This window comes from Protomyces lactucae-debilis, assembly GCF_002105105.1.
Source record: "Protomyces lactucae-debilis strain 12-1054 chromosome Unknown BCR37scaffold_14, whole genome shotgun sequence".
Classification (NCBI taxonomy): Eukaryota; Fungi; Ascomycota; class Taphrinomycetes; order Taphrinales; family Protomycetaceae; genus Protomyces; species Protomyces lactucae-debilis.
Window position 1 is genome coordinate 273,187 of NW_024468006.1, and position 21,387 is coordinate 294,573.

At 51.4% G+C, this 21,387-nt stretch overlaps 9 protein-coding genes across 9 annotated transcripts; 5 read left to right on the forward strand and 4 right to left on the reverse strand.

The window, feature by feature from the left end:
• Nucleotides 1-644: 644 nt before the first annotated feature.
• BCR37DRAFT_394041 (uncharacterized protein) lies at nucleotides 645-1,097 on the forward strand (the record flags this gene model as incomplete). Its single annotated transcript, XM_040871399.1, has 1 exon — nucleotides 645-1,097. One exon carries the CDS (start codon nucleotides 645-647, stop codon nucleotides 1,095-1,097), a length of 453 nt encoding a protein of 150 aa, XP_040724110.1.
• A 40-nt stretch (nucleotides 1,098-1,137) lies between these two features.
• BCR37DRAFT_82604 (uncharacterized protein) lies at nucleotides 1,138-3,802 on the reverse strand. Its single transcript, XM_040872498.1, has 2 exons — nucleotides 3,541-3,802; nucleotides 1,138-3,503 (listed from the first exon to the last, which is right to left on the reverse strand). The coding sequence occupies exons 1-2, from the start codon at nucleotides 3,586-3,588 to the stop codon at nucleotides 1,179-1,181; spliced, it is 2,373 nt and encodes a 790-aa protein (XP_040724111.1). The 5' UTR covers nucleotides 3,589-3,802; the 3' UTR covers nucleotides 1,138-1,178.
• Nucleotides 3,803-9,250: 5,448 nt separating this feature from the next.
• BCR37DRAFT_337699 (kinase-like domain-containing protein) lies at nucleotides 9,251-10,663 on the forward strand (the record flags this gene model as incomplete). Its single annotated transcript, XM_040867273.1, has 2 exons — nucleotides 9,251-10,424; nucleotides 10,479-10,663. Coding segments are annotated over 2 exons (1,359 nt in total), but the record flags the coding sequence as incomplete, so codon positions are not given.
• Nucleotides 10,664-11,156: 493 nt separating this feature from the next.
• BCR37DRAFT_394045 (uncharacterized protein) lies at nucleotides 11,157-12,533 on the forward strand (the record flags this gene model as incomplete). Its single annotated transcript, XM_040871400.1, has 1 exon — nucleotides 11,157-12,533. The coding sequence occupies one exon, from the start codon at nucleotides 11,157-11,159 to the stop codon at nucleotides 12,531-12,533; it is 1,377 nt and encodes a 458-aa protein (XP_040724113.1).
• A 56-nt stretch (nucleotides 12,534-12,589) lies between these two features.
• BCR37DRAFT_82668 (uncharacterized protein) lies at nucleotides 12,590-14,421 on the reverse strand. The gene is made up of 2 exons (XM_040872499.1): nucleotides 13,807-14,421; nucleotides 12,590-13,759 (listed from the first exon to the last, which is right to left on the reverse strand). Exons 1-2 carry the CDS (start codon nucleotides 14,196-14,198, stop codon nucleotides 12,646-12,648), a joined length of 1,506 nt encoding a protein of 501 aa, XP_040724114.1. The 5' UTR covers nucleotides 14,199-14,421; the 3' UTR covers nucleotides 12,590-12,645.
• BCR37DRAFT_381410 (uncharacterized protein) lies at nucleotides 14,385-17,914 on the forward strand. Its single transcript, XM_040869690.1, has one exon. The coding sequence runs from the start codon at nucleotides 14,645-14,647 to the stop codon at nucleotides 17,780-17,782; it is 3,138 nt and encodes a 1,045-aa protein (XP_040724115.1). The 5' UTR covers nucleotides 14,385-14,644; the 3' UTR covers nucleotides 17,783-17,914.
• BCR37DRAFT_82595 (P-loop containing nucleoside triphosphate hydrolase protein) lies at nucleotides 17,896-18,757 on the reverse strand. Its single transcript, XM_040872497.1, has one exon. The coding sequence runs from the start codon at nucleotides 18,627-18,629 to the stop codon at nucleotides 18,009-18,011; it is 621 nt and encodes a 206-aa protein (XP_040724116.1). The 5' UTR covers nucleotides 18,630-18,757; the 3' UTR covers nucleotides 17,896-18,008.
• Nucleotides 18,758-18,788: 31 nt separating this feature from the next.
• On the forward strand, nucleotides 18,789-19,734 carry BCR37DRAFT_381411 (component of cytosolic 80S ribosome and 60S large subunit). The gene is made up of 2 exons (XM_040869691.1): nucleotides 18,789-18,993; nucleotides 19,309-19,734. Exons 1-2 carry the CDS (start codon nucleotides 18,979-18,981, stop codon nucleotides 19,447-19,449), a joined length of 156 nt encoding a protein of 51 aa, XP_040724117.1. The 5' UTR covers nucleotides 18,789-18,978; the 3' UTR covers nucleotides 19,450-19,734.
• Nucleotides 19,735-19,778: 44 nt separating this feature from the next.
• Nucleotides 19,779-20,488, reverse strand: BCR37DRAFT_381414 (uncharacterized protein). The gene has a single exon (XM_040869692.1). It carries the CDS (start codon nucleotides 20,250-20,252, stop codon nucleotides 19,851-19,853), a length of 402 nt encoding a protein of 133 aa, XP_040724118.1. The 5' UTR covers nucleotides 20,253-20,488; the 3' UTR covers nucleotides 19,779-19,850.
• Nucleotides 20,489-21,387: the final 899 nt, after the last annotated feature.

Here is a 21,387-nt window from a genome sequence, read left to right on the forward strand (position 1 = left end):
GTTGGCCTGTTGGGCCTTGGATGGGTTCAGAGGATCGGCACTGAACATGGAGGAGTCAGTCATCGTTTGAAGTTCGCGTATATCGAATAGCGTGGAGTCCGGGTAACAGCAGACGAGAGAGACAGACGCTCGAAGCTGCGTCTGATGGATAGACAGAGGGGAATCGAACGGGTCTTGGAACCTGGGGCTGGGTTTGGGTGTGTGCGAGTGTCGTCGTGGTGTCTCTGGTTTCGCGACGTCGCGGCGTGGAAATTGCGCACAGGAGTTGGCTGCTGTGTCCGACCTAAACTTGGCAAGGAACTACTACACCACTTTCACTGAAACTGAGCTACTTGCTGCTAGAAGAGGCTCTGACTTACGGCCCTCTGCTGCACATGTCCTAGGCTACTCTTTTGCTTTCTATCCGCTCTCTTTATCGTATGACCACATCTACAACGGCAATTGACACAGCTGCTCAATTTGATGAAGCCATTGAGCTGCTCACACCAAGGAGAACAAGCTGCAGTCCCCGAAGCGTGACTGTACGAGAGAATTCTCGTGCGGCTCGCGATAGCACTCGCTTATCGAGTCAATCTGTTACAACATTACTGCAGCAACACTCGTTAAGCTCGAGCACATGTCTGTTTGATTTGCCAACAGAGGTTATGCGCCATGTCGATGCATACCTCTCGCCTCAAGACATTCTCAATCTGATGCGAACGAGTCGGGCTGTGCAACGTCAATTTTACAATTTCACACAGGAAGAATTTGACCGTCTCACCTCGCGCTTCTTCGGATTGGCCATGACTATGGATGCCTGGTGCCAGCAGTCACCCCTCCAAAAACAACTCAGTCGCTCGCAACGACTCAAGAAGTTACTTTGCGTTTTTGTTGAAGTTGAAGCGCAAGCGGCCATTCTTGTCGCTGTTCGGCCACGCAGGCTCGATGCAAGAGGACTCTTTGTACGACGCACAGTTCTTGGCGAAGTCTACTGCTATGCACTGATGGATGAACTGGCTGCCAAGCTTCTTAGTAGCTCGAGCTTTGACGCCAATCGTCTACATCAACGCATGCAGCGCCGGCGTATCAGTGATCAACAAACACGAGCAAGAGATTGAACAATTTTCATCTATCCAATAATTCACATTCGCTATTCGCTACATGGCTGAGATGGCTTCGCACACTCAAGTATTGGAACGTCAGTGCAGCCTGCGTTCCGGAGCTGCGATCGAAGAAACCCGGATTCCAGCAGCCTCAACGACTTGTCGCACATCGACAGGCGATCCTTGTTGCGAGTGCACAAGCGCCTGCGAGAAGCGCCGCGGTGTCGCAGCGTACTCACCTTGGCTGCTGAGACCGAGGCCAAAGTTCTGCATACTTTGTGACCGTACTGCAAAGGACGGCATCGCCTTCTGAGCGGGTCGATTGTAGACTTCTGCTGCTGTTTCTTTGTGGACGATACTGCCGTCGCTGCGCACACGGACATCGCGACCATGCCAAGGATCTACCTCTTCATCGCGTCCGCTGTCGTCAAAGAGTCCCGGACTCATTGGATAATTCATTGCCGGACTTTGGAAAAAGCCCCCGCGAGATAATACCATACCGCCTGACCTCGGCGTGGAGGCTTCTTCCAACATGATGGGTGAATTGAGAGGACTCGCCAATGAGCCAGAGATGTCTCTTGAATCCCTCATATCAACGAGATATGCCGGATCTGTTTCGACTTGCCGCGTATCCCATTCTGTAAATGCCAAATCTGCATCACTCATACGTCGTGTACCAGCCGTTCCGTTGTCTTGCTGTGATTTGAGACGTCGTATGGGAGAGAGTTGTCGTGAGTTGCGTCTTGAACCGCGCGTCGGTGATTGTTGCCGCGCAGTGTTGCCACCGACTTGCCAGGATGCTCTTGAAAGCGATCTGCCCTCTGGCAATCTTGGCTTGAGTGAATCAAGGATCGATGACCGCTTGCGTTGCATCGACATGGGCGAAACATTGAACCCCGTTGTTTGAGTCTTTGAAAGAGCCAATGTTGGAGATCCTTCCGGTTCGCCAATGACGACAGGTAGCGTCGCTGACCGCCCGGCAGACATCATCTTCATGTCCGGCATGTACTTCATCGGAGAAACCTTGAGTCTTGGTCGGAGTGGTTTCGTTTGTGGTGACAAGTCAGCCGATGACGAGTACGGGCCCTTGTGTAGTCGCACAGGCGAACCAGGTAGTGACGTCGTGGGTTCTGTCGGTACTGGCGAGCTTGCATCAATCTGTCCATCTGCACGGCACGTCGACATTGTCATGGGCGACATGTTGAGTTCGGGTGTGTCACCCGTGTGGAATGGTACCGCGGGAATATCAAGATTCGAAATACTGTGTTTTGGAAGGTGAAAACGAAGCCCTGTCGTGGCTCTCTTTGAAGTCTTGGACTTGCTGGAAGATGTACTCGAATGTGCTGTGTGTGTCCCGGCGTTTCCTCTCAGAGAGTTGTTCAGTTGCGTCTGGATCAGACCAATGGCTTTGCTGGGCGAGCCCAAGGCCAGACCAATTGTATCCCAAGCTGAGCTACGCCGCTTGCTTTCGGGTGTATTGCCTGCTGTTGGCGCATCAGGGCTTTGCTGCGGTGTGATCTGACGCTCATCAAGCTTGATTTCACCCTGACCTTTCCTTCCACGTCCAGGCATGGGCGATAGTCCTGAAGCGATATTTGGCCGGGAGGATGTCCAGCTCTGTGCATGACTTGGTCGTGCAGAATGGAATCTGACAGAAGCCGGTGCTTTTGAACTACTTTGTGAGCCTTGCGCCAGATGACTCGCTCGACCTGAAGAATGCGTTGCGTGATGCGAGAGAGCACGGTCAGCACCACTGGAATGCTCAGAGTGTGACAGGGAAGAACCCTCATGCACTGCAAGGACCTTTTCAAGCGTGAAGGCATCATTGTCTTCTGTCTCTTTGCGCGCCAATGGATACCGGAATGGCAGCTTCCTTTCTTGCAGGGAGAGCGTCGGGCTGTCTGTCTGGCCCTGTCGTACAGGCGTATCAACGACGACAGAATTATCGCCAGATCCGATGCCGAATCGCATGGGCGTTCGCAATGGCTGTTGACGACGAGTTACAAAGCCGCGACTTAGACATAATGCTGCGTAGATGGCTTGCACCACGCCTGCACTGATCCACAGAACAAAGCCTGTCAACAAAGCGCGCTCTCCCGTCCATTTGCAAGGAGAGTCTAGCGTGCCGCTTCTCCATGAACAGTATCGTGACCCAAAATTGCGCTGCGTACTGGTCGACAATTGCGCTCGACCAAGCACGGTGCCAGCGCATCCCAAGGCAATCAGACTCGTCAGAACCATGGTTCCCTTCCAGGCTCTTCTTTCTCCAATATTAAAACAAGAAATCAGGTCTGCTATCGCTGCAAATCCATAGAAAAGGCAGCCGACGATGCTCACGGCCCAAAAGGCTTCGTTATATTCCGCATCGCTCTTTGCAGATGTCGCTAAAACAATGTAGATGCCGGTACATAGGTTCAACACCTGGTCATTAGCTTGATTGCATGATGGACGTACTCACGGCGCATGAGCATGCTAAGAGCAGCGTATAAACAGTTTGGGTTCTCATCAAAGGGCGCTTGGCTCAACAAGGCACCATCAGCGCTATAGGGGCGATTGAGAGTGATTGTGCAAGTCGAGATCTTGAGATGAGCCTGACGTTTGCTCGACCACTTGAAGACCTGGAAGGCTGCGACTGACAGATAAAAGGCGTGGGTGAGTGCGGCTCGAGTTTTTGTTTTGGCAACCGCCCAAGGTACGCGAGGAATTTGGCCGCCATCTGAACACAAAATGCTCCGGTTGCACAAGCTCAGTCTTAGCTGCTCATAGTGGAGTCAGTGTCCTACGCAGCAAGCCATAGGAGACATCTCCTCGGACGAGCATCTGGACTATTGCAAAATTCATCGTATACTAAAGTAAATTGTGAGATGCAAACCATTAAGAGACCACGCTATTTCGCCATGCAATATTCCTTCAAATGACCTATTTCCCATGCCAGCTATGGCACAATGCAACGCAGCATCTTTGCCCTCTCCTTGTCCCCCTTGAACTGCAGCATGTATCGCTCTCTGCCAGTCTGCAACGAGATACCCGTCTTGCTGATAGCTTCTGCTTCTTCTGGCCCAGACACAACCGTATCAACAAGACCCACACGTTCACCTTTCCGTGTCTTGCCCGTGAGTGTCACACGCGTCGCTGATGTCCCCGCCAACGACGTCACCGTCAATCTCGCTGACCCTTTGTTGATCCATTTACCATCATGAAAATGGTAGAGCTTGATTTTGAGCTGATCCACCATCGTTGCTGCGCGCTGTCCCGAGAATTCTTCAGGCCAGAGCGGCGTAACGGGCATGGAAGGTGTCACAAAGCCAGTGGTAGGGCTTGCACGTCTTGCTTGCTCCAGGTGTTGTTGCAGTAAATTGGCCTTGTCAGGGTTCTCGCAGCGAAACATGAGATACACCTTATCAGGTCCAACATCGAAGCCCACAGAGATATCGCAAGAGTCATCGCGCATGAGACTTGTACCGCCAAAGACACTGAAGGTATTGATGGGTGTCGTTTGCTTGAGGTCGAGAATCTCCAGAAAACCACATTGATCCTTATCAGAGAGAATCGTCACTCGACACGACCGAACAGTCTTGATCTTACCATCGGCATCGACATTATCCATGAGAATCGGAGTCCATGTGCCTCTGATCCAATTATAGCATTCTGCCATCGTCTTGAAGACTTCCGACATCTCACTGCGCACGATTTCCGCGTCAGTCAAGGGCATCTCCAACGCAGCAGCAAAAGGCAATTGCTCCTCCACGACCGGTGATCGTTCTGGTCGTACTGGCGTTGTTGTTTGTGGTTTTGGGGATAAACTCAATTCAGCACCGGCACCCAGACGACGCTCAGCAATCGTCGTACCGGATTCACTCCCACTGCGTCCACGTAACGGAGTTCCTGTGAGTTTGGTTGATTCTGGTAACGTCATGGGCGTCGCTGGTGGCACGACACGCGCCGGCATACCAAACGTCGACAATGTCGCTGGTGAGAATTGCAAAGCCACCGAAGATGGACGTTGAACGCCATCACCAAAGCTAAGCGCAGGGAGTTGTGGGAGATCCAGGAGACTTTCATCGAATGTCTGGTCTTTTGTAAAGTCCAAATCAAGCTCATTTAAGTGTGCCGCAAGGACTGGCGATTTCGTAGGCGCAACAGGTACTGCTTCGGGTAAGCTGTGCTTGTCCATGCGTGGCGAGCTGAGGAATTGGTGTGTGACGGAGTCGGCACCAAACAAGTTGATGGTCTTGCTCTTCTTCATGGCAGAGACCTGCGTATCTGGGACTTCTGGGATCAATGGCAGCGCGCGCGCAGGCGACGGAGGTGCAGGAGATGCTCGCACAGGTGGCACAGGAAACGCAGCAGCAGCACCAGCAAGACTTGATGCGAAGGGCGTCTCATGCGCAGGTGACAGCACATCCAAAGCACCACCTAATCTTGGTAATGGTTTATCCAGCAATGCAGGAAAAGTCGATGCACGAGGCGTCACATTGTCATCAGTGCCGACCTCTTCCACATCGAAATGGAAGGGCGTTTGGTCCTGCGCATCAGGCGTCCGTCCCTCTGCTTCACTATACGCCGCAATCGACAATTGTGAATTCTCCCGAATGACACGCAAAGGTTGTGTGCCAAAGGAAGGAACCGTTGCTGTATGTGGTGGCGTTGGTGGTAAGCCACGACGCGATCCCTGTCCATCCTGTGACCATTGCGACTCTGTACGACCACCGACATGCGGCGCGAGGGATGGCGGTGCAACCGGGTCAAGCTCGTAGTTCTCACACGCGAGAAGTAAATCGTACCAGTGACGTTTAGCATCAAGCGTCGTAGCAGTCAAGCGAAGCGTTTCACGCCCAATGATATCAAGCTCCAAGATGCGTGGCTCAGTTGGCACGTAGCTCACCTGAAAGACACCACGCAGGAGTGGCGGGAAGAGTAGCTGAGGGCGCGTAAAAGTCGGCTTGACAATCAGCAGCAAGTCTGTCAATAGGATGACTTCAACAAGACAATCCATCGTTTCGTCACTACTCGAATGCTGCATCATGAGTTGGAATGTATCCCTGCAAACTAACGAGCGCGTCTCATGCTCTCGCGGTAGCAAGTCTAGCGTACACTGCTTGGGTGCTAGGCTAAAGATATCGCGAGACTGTGAAACATCAATCGAATCTTGCAAGCTGCGCAGAACATCTGTATGGGTGATGCGGGAATTGGTGGAAGATTGAGTCGATGTGGATTCCCCGGAAACAGAACGCGACGCAGGCTGACGACCGAGATTGAGCGGTGCAATGGTGCGCGGGTGTGCAACGTCTTGGGATTGCCAGAGTGCCGCTTCTTCAAAACGCTGTCGTGCTTGTTGCAGAACTTCTCGTGCTTCACTGAGTAATGCGTGGAAGACATCATAGGCCACGAAGAGATCTGTTGCATCGTCTGAACTGTGTAGCAGCTTCTTGTAGACTGAAGCATAGCTCTTGACGCGCGACAGAGGCCGTCGCATGAGCCAGTCGAACGTCTTGTCCTCTTGGGCCCTTGGTGGCAATGCAGCAAGATGCGTATGTATGGCATTCTGACCAGTGCGTGGCAGGCTAGCAAACATGCCTAGCTTGAAGTGGCCAAAGAAGGCTTGGTAGGCCGGCAGCACGATTTTTGAGAATTGCAAGAGACAGTCCTTTTGCGGTGTGGAAAAGTAAGAAGACTGTCGCGCCAGGGTCTGCAGTAGATGGGTCGATAGATTGACGAGCTGAGAGACAGGCTCCGCCAGATGGCCCAGCGCGTCTGCAAGTTGTGTATCCTGCACGATATCAAGCAATACTTGCAATTCCACGAGATAAACCCTTTCATCCGCAACAAGCGCATCAACAAGTCTGATGGGAGATGTGCGAAGCGGTGAATCTACAGGCGACATGTCTGGCGTGTGTTGCAAGCGACTCAGCAAATCTGCATGACTGAAGGAAGGACTCGGTAATGGTACGTCCGGTGGCCTGAACATGGGCGGTGATCGTAATGCGTTACCGGAGCCTGACTCGTCTGTGTGAAGGACAGCAAGTTTTGCTGGCCGCAAACCGCGCGGTGGAGGTGCTCGTGTGCTTGTGATGGACATGGTTGTTGATAATAGAGTATTGTACAAGATGCCCTGACTGTCGCGAACAAGAATGTGTCGTCTGCTGGAAGCTCGTACAAGGCACGGAGGGTATGTTTGTTGGCAGTGTTTGAGCGCGTCTGATGTTGTTTGAATACGCTCGGCTCAGGACTGTTCAGCTGTCAGTGTGTTGACGTCTACTTCTGGCGTTGACTGCACTAGGCTGTGTGTGAAAGAAGGCTGGCCTTGAAGTCCAAGTCCCAAGGAGTCGTCCGAGGATGATCAAATGACTCGCTTATTGAACAGGGGCGGTCGGCAGTGTTCCCGTGCTTATCTTGGGTGCCAGACAGGAGAAATGGCTATGTTTGGCCGGTGTGGGTATTGAACAAGTGGTGATGTAGTAGCTGCACTCTGGCCCGTCCCGTTGCCTATGCAGTGGCCATATATCAGTCAAGCAGCTGTTGCTTTTCTTTGTGTTTTTGTTTCGTGATTCTGGCGCGTTGCATGCGAGGAGGCGAGATGGCGCGCAAGGGGAAGCAGGGCAGGAGAAGGCCACTCTCTTCAGGCAGCATAGCGACAAGAGGCCAGCAGGCTAGCAGACTAGCAGGCTAGCAGACTAGCACGGCCATGGTAGTATGGTACAGGCCTATGCAGGCTGATGCAGCTACACTATGGCCTGCCCATGAGCAGAATGCTTGGGAACGGGCATATCCATCACCAATGTCTTGTTCGCGCCAACTTTCTGCATTTAGCTGAAGACGCTTGAGCATTTGCCCTGCGGACAACTCGACAGCTATCCGTCTCACTTGAGGCATAGTTGTCTAAGTGCTGGAATAGCGTCAGGTTCTCAGCTACTTGCGCTGATGAGCACCAGACTTTGCTTGCTACGGCTTCATGTTCCCGCAGCGCAAGACGCCGCCGGTAGCGTATACATGCGGGCACTGTGGTGCATCGTCCGGAGATGAAGTATACATACTGTTGCCAACGTATGCTATCAATGTGTCTGCCCACTCTGCCTCTGCATCTGCATGCATGAGCTCGAGCTTGAGCTCGGCTTGGCCTGGGCATGACTGCTCTCAGGCTGGTCTTTGCAGACATAAACAGGTGCAACTGAGAACGGGCTGACAGTGCACTGAATCACCGAGCCCTTGTGTGGGTGACAGACTGACAGTGTGACTGGTACAAAGAGCGTCTATGAACATGCATCATGCTGCTGCATGCATGATACGATCCGTACGAGCTCAAGAGGCCATACCTGCCCGGAAGCTATCTGCCCTAGCGCTTCAGCTTTGAGTGGGCACTGGGCAAGTGCCAAGTGGTGCGAGTACCGCGTGACCGTCTCTAGGCTCGGGAGTCGGGCCTGTCTCGAGCGGGAAGTGAGCAGGTGACCTGGATGAACTGTGTCCGTTGGGAATTTCGCCGCTTGCCCACCCCGCGTTGCTTGGGAAAATAGATCTGCCAGCATACCCCGGATTGTACAGGGGCCTCCTGGTGTGCACTGCGTAGGTAGGTAGGGAGGAAGTGGATGAGCTGGCAAGATGAGCTATGATGGGTCTATGACAAAGCAGCAATACAACAGATAGAAAGAGAAAGAAAGAGAAGGAAAGAAAGAGAAAGAAATAGAAGAAAGCGGATTGAGGCTGGACCCTGCACTTCCTCACGTGAATTGGGCAAATCGCACCATCGAGAGCGGGAGACAGCGTAGACAGCAGACAGCAGCGTAGAGAGAAAGGCCTGACAACGAGAGAGCAAACAAGACGAGCAGCAGCCCCCACCATCCATCCATCCACCATCCATCCAATGCGCACAGCATAGCACACCATCATACCGCAGGAGACAGCCATCACGCAAGACAAGCAACACAACAACCGTCCCTCACAGGGCCCTCAAGCTAAACCACATCTCGCCTTTATCTGCTCCCGGCCCATCTTTCCGCTCAATAGACCCCTTCAACGCAACATCGCAGTGCGATAGAGCATCCGCTGCCTGACCAGCCCCATCTACCGACATACACGCTTGATTGACACTCACATCCCAACACACCGCCTCCGCAATGCTCGCTGTCGCTTCCCCGACAACCCTCACAAAAGGCGCCACGTTTGGCGGCTGGGACAAGAAGAAGTATACCATTCTAACGACGCTGAATGCCGGTTCCTACGGCGTCGTTTATGCAGCGCGCAACACTCGAACCTTGCAAAAGGTAGCCATCAAGCAGATCTCAAAGCAATCAGCCGGTGTTGAACAAGGCGCAGAGCTAGACATCCTCACTGCCCTGCGAAAAGCCGAGTCTCGCAACTTGACACGATTATTGGATTCCTTCTCTGATCAGGAGTTCCACTATATTGTGCTGGAATTTTGCACGTTGGGTGATCTCTATGAGGTGATTGCAGCAGATCGCGTCCCGCAAGATACGGAAACGCTGCGAGATTTGGTGTTGCAGTTGATCAGTGCCGTGGAGGCCTGTCACGCAGTCGGTGTCTTTCACAGAGACATCAAACCCGAAAACATCTTTTTGACGATTGAGTCTGGCAAAGTCACCAAGAATGGCGATGGTGATGTGGTGGTGAAGCTTGGTGATTTTGGACTTGCTACACAATCCACCCTCTCTACTGAGATTGGTACAGGGAGTGATCGGTACATGGCCCCTGAGCAATTCAAGTCAGATGGAACGGGCGCTTATTCGCCGGCTGCATGCGACATCTGGTCTCTTGGTATCGTCATCCTCAATACCCTCTTCTCTCGCAATCCTTGGAAGATGCCAACAACGGATGACGCCATTTTTGCTGATTTCGTGCGAGATAGGGAGACGCTGTTTGATCACTTCTCGGATATGACGCGCGATACTTTTGATGTTGTCATGCATGCGCTGCATCTTGACCCAGCCAATCGCTCGCTTACCAAGATGAAGGATGCTGTGTTGCAGGTGTCTGACTGGTCGCATGCAGATGAAATCTTGAGTGGCAACATTTCTCGTCGTGCTAGTACCAACCTGGCAGACTACGAGCATGAAGGTCCCACGGCCGGTCGTGCACCACTCAGGACACCTTCTGTTGCTGCTACAACGCTGCTTGCACCTAATGGCATCAAGTCTTTCCCGTGGTCAACCGCCTTGGCAGGCATGCCTGTTCCCAAGGAAGATTGTCGCAATGGTCTTGGCTTTGCTCAACCTGCAAGCCACAAACCATCCTCTAGCCTCTCTGGTAGTTCCTGGCGACACTTTTCACCAAAGACGCAACATGGGCACATGTCATCCATTGATTCAGGGCTCGGTACAAGTCTTGCCAGTGCTGCTTATTTCAAGCATCCAGGAGGATATGGCGTCAATGCAACGCGTCGAGCATATGGTGCGCATGCACGGGATGCATTGACGCCACAAGGGCGAACGAGTCGTCCTGCGATGCTGGCATCGTCTGCTCCAACTGCGCGTGTTCGATTCCCCTCACCTGGACAAAACAAGGAACACCTCAAGTTTGGCACGTCCTGGGCTGATTTGGTGGATGAGGATGAGTTTAGTGATGAGGATGATTTGTTCTTTGGTTCAGAGAGTGAGGAATTCGCTGGCATGGAGTCGTTGCCAACACTGGCTGAGCAGACAACCAAATTGACAGACACTGCTGGCGGTGCTGGCGAGGATCTGTTTGAGTTTGAGGAAGACAAGAAGGCACACTAAACACACTTTGGTCGGTATGCGACCTACACAAAAAACAACAACAACACACACCTTTAACGAATACTATGCTGACCATTTCATTTTGGGACATGCTCATGAAATCACAAAAACAAACGACATTCTCTCTTCCCTTCTCTTCTTTTGGTATCGCACAGATGAATATGGCCTGCTCAGGTCACTCTGCTTGCTCTAGTCTGTTGCTGATGTATATAAAACCCTTTATAGCAACTGGCGCTCTTTTCTTCTTTACATTGTTGTCTAAGTGCACTTTTGTTATCTCTTGATCAAAAATCCAATCTGGGAGCACACCACGATAACGACTGACTCCAGACCACACAAAGACTAGATGAGCATGCTACGGCAGTCGTGCTTACGAACTCCACTATGCATCCCAAAACACATCAGGCCCCTCTCTTCCTCCCCCGCAGCAGCTAAATCGCGATTCGTACCACACTCAGGAACCTACCCACAAGGCTTCACCGTTTCCGGTCTCCACTGCGGCGTCAAAAAGAATGGCAAACCAGACTTGGCACTCCTCGTCTCAGCTCCCACGCGCACGATTGCTGCTGCTGTCTTTACAAAGAATTTATTCCAAGCTGCGCCGGTGACGTTGAGTCGATCGATTCTCGAAGCGAGTGATGGGATGGGTGTGCGTGGCCTTGTTGTGAATTCAGGGTGTGCGAATGCTGTGACTGGACATGGTGGGTTTGTGGATGCAAAAGCAATGGGTTCGACGCTGGATCAGCTATTGACACCAACGAACGATGGTTCAAGTGTTGCAACGTCGTTGGTCATGTCGACGGGTGTGATTGGACAGCGTCTACCCATCGACAAGATCCTAGAGGGTATACCAAAAGCGTACAAAGCACTGGGCGATACACACACGCATTGGCTTGATTGTGCAAAAGCCTTTTGTACAACGGATACCTTCCCCAAACTAGCCTCCGAAACACTCAGTCTCCCTGCAACGCAAGATGAACCTGCCGTCTCTTACAATATGGCAGGTATTGCGAAAGGTGCTGGTATGATTCATCCAGATATGGCAACCTTACTCGGTTTCATTGCAACGGATGCACCCCTCTCACCAGAAGCGTGTCGGAGTCTGTTGACGTATGCTGTGGATCGATCCTTCAACAGTATTTCCGTGGATGGGGATATGTCAACAAACGATACCCTTGCCCTTTTTGCAAATGGCGCAGCTGCAAGTGAAGGTACTGCCGTCATTACAGAAGCCTCACCCCGCTACATCCCACTACGCGATGCCATCACGGCGTTTTGTATACGCTTAGCACAGCTGGTTGTGCGAGACGGTGAAGGTGCTACGAAATTCGTCAGTATCACGGTAAAGGATGCGTCTAGTTTTGCTGATGCCAAGAAAATCGCTTCTACCATTGCCACGTCTGCGTTGGTGAAAACGGCATTGTATGGTCAAGATGCGAATTGGGGACGTATCTTGTGCGCTACAGGGTATGCGGGTGTTGCTTCTGTTGTGCCGGGCAAGACGTGTGTGAGTTTCATTCCAACGGATGGAAGTCCGCGTTTGGCATTGTTGGTGGATGGTGAGCCTGAACACGTTGATGAAGCGCGAGCGAGTGAGATTTTGGCAATGGAGGATCTGGCGATTGAAGTGACGCTGGGTACGGGAGCCGGTCATGAAGCGACGTATTGGACGTGTGATTTCAGTCATGAGTATGTGACCATCAATGGCGATTATCGTACTTGAGCATTGTTTGTGCGAAAGAAGGACATTGTATTATGCTAAAGTGGAAGATCTATAATGCAGCTAGAATCCTTCTTCTCCCGTGTATACTTGTCAACATAGCAAAGTCTAAACTTCACGAACGTTGCGGTGTAGGCGGCATGACACCGGTTGTCTTCTTCTTGGGAACAGGCGGTGGTGGCGGTCGTTTATTCCCTGAACCTTCTCGAATGCCAATCGTCTGACTCTGTCCAATCTGTTGCTGTTGCTGCATGCTCACCCTAGGAAATGTTTGAGATCTAGAGGCGACTTGCAGTCCTTCAATGTCTTGTTCGTGCAAGCTGGGCGTACTCGACATGGGTGGTCTAGGCGCTTGTTGTCGTTTGGTAGCAGCAGCAGCAGCAGGCAGTACAGTACAGTAATTTGAAGGGAATAAACCAGCTTGTCCCAAAACAGCACCGGATCGTTCATCAATACGCTGTCCTTGCCACCAACCAGCAGACACTTCTTCCAGGACACAAATCACATCACCTGGTCGAAGAGATAATTCAGTGGCTGCTTCTGCTTCAAATGCGAAATTCGCCTTGACTGTCTTGTTGTTGTGGAGGAGTGATGGTTGATTCGGTTCAGTGGCAGTACGACGAGGTATAGGTCGTGTGGCGAGTCCGTCGTCTTCAGAAGATCCAGAATCTGAACGATGTGAGGGACGTCGCGTACCGAGGGCACGCACACCGAGCATTTGCATCCCTGGCGCGATTCCTGCAGTTGTACCTGGTTCCTGAAAGAATGGATCTGGCTCTTCTGTGCCTGTTGTTGAGGCAGGTGGTGTATGTAAGCTGGTATTGCTGCGTGTAGCGGTATACTGCGGCCGAGAGAATGAGCGCAAGGGTGAGCGTTCAGTTTGTGGTTCCATCTTCCTTTGTGATGCAGAGCGTGCCGAGTCATTGACTTGAGCAATTTCCTTGTTGTACCAGGTTTGTAGGTGCGACACGGCAGTAACGCAACTCTCAAAGTAAGTGCGCTCGAGTGTGATGAGTTCACCGAAATCAAGAACAAGATCTGCCTCGCCTTGTCGAATGGCATGCATCCTGTGTTCGACATCATCCGAGATTTCCTCATACCGGACTTTTGCAGCGCGTAATTCTTCCTCCAACTTGCTATCCTCGCGCTTGGCTTTTTGTACTTTACCAAGACTGCTGTCGTAGGTGAGACGGCGCGACTCGAGCTTCTTGACGGCTGCTTGGTATTCTCTGGTAGGGTGTCAGCATGTGCTGCACAAGGTGTTGAGGAGACTTACTTCATTTGCGCCAAAGAGCGCTCCATGTTTTCAATAACGGTCTCTGTGGTTCTTGTAGTAAAGACATCTTGCGCCCTTGCCACTTGCTGCTGACACGTTCCAACGCGCTTCAACAAGGCGCCATACGCGCTTTCGGGACCGAAATCCTCACCATGCTGATGTGCGGCCAAGCCAAGCAACTCAACGGGTATATTCTTCTCCTTGTCCGGTCCTTCCTTCTTCTTTGAGAGTGAACGAATCCAGATTTGTGCAGCAGAGTGGATTTGTTCGAGTCCTTGATGGCGACGATGCATCTCTGCTTGCATGTCACGGAAATCTTCTGTTGCTTGTGTCTTTGTGCCTGTGCCTAGCTTCTCGTCTGCCCATTGTCGGAACTTGCCTACTTTCTTCATTGTCGGGGCGTCTGTGGGTGTTGCGACTGGTCACTGGGGGATGGAGGAGAAGTAGCTAGTGGCTCGAGTGGGTGGGTGGGTGCGTGCGTGTGTTTGAGATGCGATGACTTTGGGCGTCGAGCGCAGGATGGAGGGAAGAGTAAGATGCAGACGGGGGCCTTTTGTCGGGAGCACTCTCAGCAATCAGCAATCAGCAAGTAGCCACCGGGCATAGTATGAGTCTCTGTCTCCCTTGTTCTCTCGCGATCTGCAGCTCAGTCAGGGGTCAACAAAGGGGGAAAGGGCAGTCACAAGTGGAGCGCAGTCATGGTCGTGTAGCAGAGACGGGGCATGGACATGGAGCAGGCACAGAGTAGACATATAGACAGAGTATGCTGAGTATGCTCACTGTCACCCAGGCAGAGAGAAGGAAGGCGACATAGATGGGAAGTAGACAGTCACAATAGATGGCAGCATACTCTATTAGTACTATCCATCCTCTTCCTTCTCTATCTGCCTCTGCCTCTGCCTCTACACAGGCACTCACAGCAAGAGCAAGCCCAATCTATGTATTCCTGTCAATTGCACAAAGCAAGACGCGACACAGCAGCAGCACAGACACACAGACGCACAACCACACGCGCTCATCCATACAGAGCAAGCAGCCCAGCGATTCACAGACTCGGCACTCTGAGGCTGCATGGATGTTCAATCCAGACACATGGGATCTCACAGGCGAACGCGAGCTCTGCGATGCTGCCTCCGATACCTCTGCTGAACCATCCCACCAAGCTGCTCCTCGCGCGCCTATGAGCCTTGGCAGCATGGACGATGCCTATAACGACGCAGACGAACAAAATGAGTCTCTCTCGGGTGACGAGGATACCAACTATAAGAGCGTGCAAGAAGAGAGTCACACAGCCGCGATACATGATCCAGCACCTTCTGCCATCACCCATGCAACACCTTCCACCACAGACCTAGCGCCTGACGACACGCCCAAACCAGTCCTCCTCAAGATATCCTTCAAGCAAAGCGACGCAAAACACAACAATGACATATCAAACAATAAGCTCGAAGACGACGCAACCTACGCCGCACGATCCTGGGAAACGACCAACTTCACCATCCCCTTCCTACTAGCACTGCGTACATGCTTTTCTGAGAAATTCACCGATGTACCGGATCTAGGACCTCAAGATATTGAAGAAGGCGTCGTTGCTGAGCCACCCTCTGCAGATGTTCAAATCTTCATGTGTCGCTTACTGACACTCGCTGCGAATCGTTCAAAGACCGTGGATTACCCGCAATACAATCGACCGCTTGCTGAAGTCGTCGATCGACTCGCACCAACACGCGGTGATCCCGCCTGGCATGGACAAAATCCAATGCCACAAGGTAAAAAGTTTGTGGAACTCGAGTGGCAAGATCGATTGCGATTACTGCATTGTCTGGGTGAATGGGCATTGCAAGAATCAAAATACTGTCGAGACTTGATAGAAACGCATTATGCCCGAAAGAATCGCCCGAATCCACTGGCATTCACAGCAGTGGGGACGGATGACTGGAAACACAGCTACTTCCTCTTCAAAGGTGTCGATACACCCTTTCGGCTATTCATTCAAACAGATCCTGCACGAACGCCTTGTCGGTGGTATGCGATTGCAAGTTCCATGGAAGAGCTAAGAATACTCGTCGATGATCTTCGCGCAACAGCCTGCTTCACACAACGTGGCAAACAACTGCTTCAACAACTCGACGGCGTCGTCGTTCCAGAATGTGAACGGAGTTGTGCGGTGCGTGCGAAATTGTTACATAACAAGGAACGTGCATTGCGTGAACGCTATCGGAAACAAGCTGTTGCTCAACGTTTACAAGCGCAGCATGGTGATCGTGAGGCGATGAGTCGGACGCGTGGTAAACCGAGGGTGGATTACAATTCCATGCTAGAAGGTGGTGGTGGACGGCAAGATGAGGAGGAAGAGGAGGAACTTGAGGATGGTGGCGATGAGCCACAGCGATCGTTCAGTGGACGATTATTGAAGCGGAAACGTGAGGAGTTGCCCATGGAGATCGCTGGGACACCCTCGAAACAATCGACTGAGCGGAGTTTCGGACCAGGTGAGGTAGTGGACGGTGGGTATCTCGGTGGTTACGACTTTGATGTTCGATCGCCTGAACAGATAGCTGCAGAGGAAGCAGCAAGAGAGCGACTCAAACTCAAGATGCCTTTTAAGCGCTGGAGCGAGATTCTCACAAAACAGCAACAAAAGCGTAAGAAGAAGCAAGAGGAGCGTGAACGACTCGGACTCCTCAAGCCAAAAGCAACACGAGCAAAGTCAAGTCCACGCACTTCGCTTGTGCCTGCTGAACCGGCTGCACCACCCATCCCAGAAGGTCCACCGTCACAACATGTCCTAGTGATTGGCTCAACGGGCGTTGATCTGAGCCATGCAGCACTCTCAGCAACCGTCCTCCAAACTGCTGCTCAACACTGTCAAAATGCCACAGGTCTTGATATTTGGCTTCATCTACCACCCGCCATCGTCGCCAATCCTCGAGGATTCTTTGGGAGATTACAAGGCATGCTCGCACAGCTATACCTGGCTGCAGGACAAGCACTCGCCATGCACGCAGTAGACTCACAAACGTGTCCCGTCACGGTGATTATTGCCGGTTGGGCAGGCTATGATTTGGCAACAGAACATATTGAGTGGCTCTATGCGTGTTGTCGTGAAGAAGATCGTGGTCACATGGCGCGCTTTGCAACAAAATCAAGACATAAGCTGCAGTATGTGCAACTTCTAATGGATCCGGCACAGGCTAGTCTGTCGATGCCACAGACACCTGGCCATAATTCACAAATGTCGGCAAAAGCAACACCTGGCGGGAGTTATATGGGTCCTTTACCACCGCAAATGAGTAGTTTTGCAGGCGTTGCAGTGCATGGTACCTTTGACCACCTTCACCAAGGCCACAAGATTCTTCTTACCTGTGCAGCGATATTATCCACACAAACTGTTTATCTCGGTTTACTGGATGATGCACCTGCTCAACAACGCGCAGCACCGCATGGACAACTCGTTCAACCACTCGCTGAGCGAATCCATCACGTAGCGCACTTTCTATCGCGCATTCGACGACGTGTCTCAGTACAGGTGTCATCACTCCCCGAACAAGACTTGCTCGGTCCTGTTGCTTCAGAACTCGCTGTTCAAGCATTGGTGGTGAGTAAAGAGACTGAAGCGTTGTGTGGCACCGTTGCTGGTTGGCGCATTGCACATAGTTTGCCACTCTTGTCAAATTATGTGACGGATGTTGTTGGTGAGGCGGAGATATGTGTGCAGGCTGGTGCTGCTGCTGAACAGGTCGATTGGGTGAGTGTCAAGGAGAAGAAGGTGTCGTCGAGTAAAATCAGGGAGAGGTGGGCACAGCAGGGTCGAACACTGCAAGAGGCTGCCAAACACGAAGATGCATCTCAGGGTGGTCATGGCGCCGGAGGGGTTGTTGTGCAACAACCAAGTCTGGCTATGAAAGCAGAAACAAGCGCATTTGTGCCTTCCTTTCAGCGCATTAGCCAGGATGTGCTCATGAATGATGCATAGGGTATGGCGACTGGGCTTGCTTGTGTATACTTCTTCAGATGGACACTTTTGCCACAGTTATACTGCTGCCTGTGTGGCATTGAAGAGACAGACTGTGTACACAGCTATCGTACTGCAAATCATCTGTCTGAAGTGAGAGTACTTGACGGCCCGATTGACATGTAGTGAATGTTGCTAGGGCCAAGCCTTGAGTAAGGCAGAATACCGTTGCTGACATGCGTCCTTTTCAAGCTTCCTCGTCATCATCTTGCGCGCTGCTCCCCTCATTGTCTTCATCATAGTCAATCCCCTCTGGATGATCCACCTTCCACTGCCGTATCCAAGTTGCTATTCTCTCAACATTTGCTTCAATCTCTTCAACAGACTGGCTCTGCAAGACAACGACCTTCTCTTCGGCATACGCCGCACGCGCTTCGTCTAGCACAACTTGCATAATTTCCGCTTCGTTATTTTCCTGTATTTTATTGAGTGCATATCCGCGTGCTTGAAGACGATCCCAAAGAAGTGTATGGTCGCATTGTAAAACAATGACCAGATCTATCCACCGTACAGGAAAGATGTCGCAGCAATGCCAATCAAATACACAACCACCAGATTCTGCCAATGCGCGCGGTTCTAGATAATCGAGCAGTTTATCTTCATCCACGAGAAGCGTGCTCCATTCTGCATCAGCGCCTTGATGGAGGTCTGCAGACTTGACGAGGTCTGAGATGTGAAAGACTTCGAGGGGGAGTGCTTCGCTACTGGTGGGCTCTTGCAGCAACTCTTTTAGGTGTTGCGCATGGGTTGATTTGCCGGTACCGGGTGTTCCCGTGATGATGATATTGGGATTATATCGCCTTCCCATGGCTGCTAATTGAGCAGATAGAGAGCTTGGATGGGTATGTCTAGTTGCCGTGTGAGCGTGAGAAATCTACAAAAATGTTGAAATGTCGCACGCTCAGGGAGTGGCAATAGTAGTAGTTCAGTGTAATGCAGGCTTGACTAGTACATCAACCTGACATCAGGTGATTCTGAATACTCTCTTTTTACATTGCTATCACATCTACTTCTGATATCATGACTGCCTTTCTTTCGCAGTCACAGTCTCCGTCAACAATTTTTGCTGTTCAGGGTTAGGGGAAGTTCAGCTGCGGGCGAGTAAGAACAAGGAAGAGAGAACGAGGCTGCTGTACACACAAGAAACAGAAGAAGCTATGCCGTCAAACAAGGTATGCATGATGCAGCGTAGATGGAGGTGAAGCTGGGTGCTGCTCTTGCTGTTGCTATGTGCACCTCGCGAATGGGCCGGCAGCAGATCTGGGCAAGGAGGACTTGGTCACTTAATGTCGGAGACAGCAGGCAGTCGCTGCGCATGCCACATGGTATGCGCGTAGACAGTATGCATGTATTGTCTTTGCATGACGAGATCAAGCCGTTCTGTATTGCCTGGACGTGTCAAGGAGCATCGTGATGGCGTGAAGCAAAGCTGCAACCACTTCCTCCATCTATGTCTACGCAACAACTTGCACTGTACTAACCTGTAGCCTCTCCGCATCAAGCTCAAGCTCGCCCGCAAGAGCAAGCAGAACCGTCCGATCCCACAATGGATCCGTCTCAGAACCGACAACACAATCAAGTACAACGCCAAGCGTCGTCACTGGCGTCGTACTAAGCTCAACCTTTAGTTTGCTGCTAAGAGACGTTCACCTGCATTGTCCCTCATCTACAAACGACACCTCTACACATCATTCACGCATCTCTGCACACACTATACTCTTTTCCAGCAGAGTTATTGACCACACGGCATGCAACCACTTCAAGGCGAGCACAAACAGTCAGCAACCAATGCTGTTATCTCTGGACGTAGCTCGCTAGGTAACGTGTCAAGTGTAATAAAAAAGAATTGGAAATTTGTCAAGAATCCAGTGCTCATGTCAAAAACAGAAGAAATGCTCGCGATCGCTATCCATGTGTCCCTCACATTCAATCATCCTTCGTGACGCCAAAGCGTTTCATGACTTCAGCCATGGTGCATCCTTGATCTGCCGCAAGCTTCGTGATGAGGACTATGCGTGTCAGCCTTGCTTCAACCCTGTCCAACTCTGCTCGCCAAGAACAAAAAGAACTTACCACATCCAAAGTCACGCATCTCATTGTACTGATGCAAACGATCAATATGTCCCTTGACCACTCCCTTGCATGCCTCAACCGTCTCTTCAGTACTACTCAAACTCGTCTCACTCCTCGTACTCGCAGCAAGTAACGATTCCTCACGTTCCCCCAATCTCGCTTGTTCTCGTGCCGACGCACGTCGTACGGCAGGTGAAGAAATGAGTGTCTCAATTGGTAGCGTTGCGCAGACTTGCTCGAGTCGTTGCGTACTGTGTTCGACTTGTTGTCGTAAGGCCGTGATTTTGTACTCGAGTTCTAGGATGCGACGGGCGCGTTGATCGGGTGTTTCGGTGGCTTTGAAACGAGCTGGTAGCATGGGAAGCCTGTCTTGCGCACTCTCTCTATGCGTTCGGGGGAGACGGTTGTGCAATTTGGCGTCTCGAGGACTGTTGGTGATGGTTGATTAGTGTTGAGTGTTGCTGCACCCCTGACGCCGCTCCAGGGTGTGGTGAGAAGTGCAACAGAGCTAGAAATGAGTCCCGGTCAAGAGCAGCAGAGCATCTCAAGAGTCTCTGTACGTCAGTCGGAAAGAGCTACAGCGCCATGAATCGAGGGAGATCCAAATTCTGTAGTCAGTCGAGCTATAGGGATGCGTGATTCCATGAGCTAGCGCTGTATACTGGCACAGATGATCTGCATCACGAGTTCCATGTAACATGACAGCACGACATCATTGACATTGCAGCGCCGACATGTCTCGTGATCTCATTTACAAAGATTGACAGTATTTCCTGTGTGAGAACATACGTTGCATAGACAGAGATTAGGGCTCATATCGATAAGCTCAATCTTAACATTGTTTTAACTGATGTCTATCAGCTGGCTACCAGTTGAATGAGCTCAAATTGTCTTTCAAGCCTTCAAATCGCTCATGTTGAAACGACACATTCGCAACAAACTTCCGCGGCTGACAAATTCCGTCCAATTTGTTTACCCCTGAAATTTTCACCACACTCCAACGCGCAGATATGTCGGCTTTTGAAGAAAACAAGACGGATAGCTACACCGGTCAACTCTTCGCGCGTTCTCCGAGAAGCAGTCGCATCAGGTGATCCAGATCCTCTTACTAAAATTCCACTAGAGCCGTTTCTTGCGACATGATATGTCACAGTACGGTGCCGATGAACCCCACAGTCAAGACAAGCCACACGGATGTAGCATATGACCTGATGTTTCCTTCTCCACATCTGCAAGCACATTATTTGCATGGGAACTTGGCACATGACCCATGTGGCCATATCCAAATGAACTTGACGCTTACCTCGGCCAACTTCAACACTGCACCTGCTATAGCTCGGGCGTGAATGCCAAGTTATGGGACTGATTCCAACAGGACAATCTACACTTAGCATAAGTCATTGCGTTCGTCATCTCTCGTGCTCAACAAGCGCCACAGCTGAACTTTGAGAGTGTACCCCTGTTGCATTGTGAATGGCATGTCACCTCGCCGA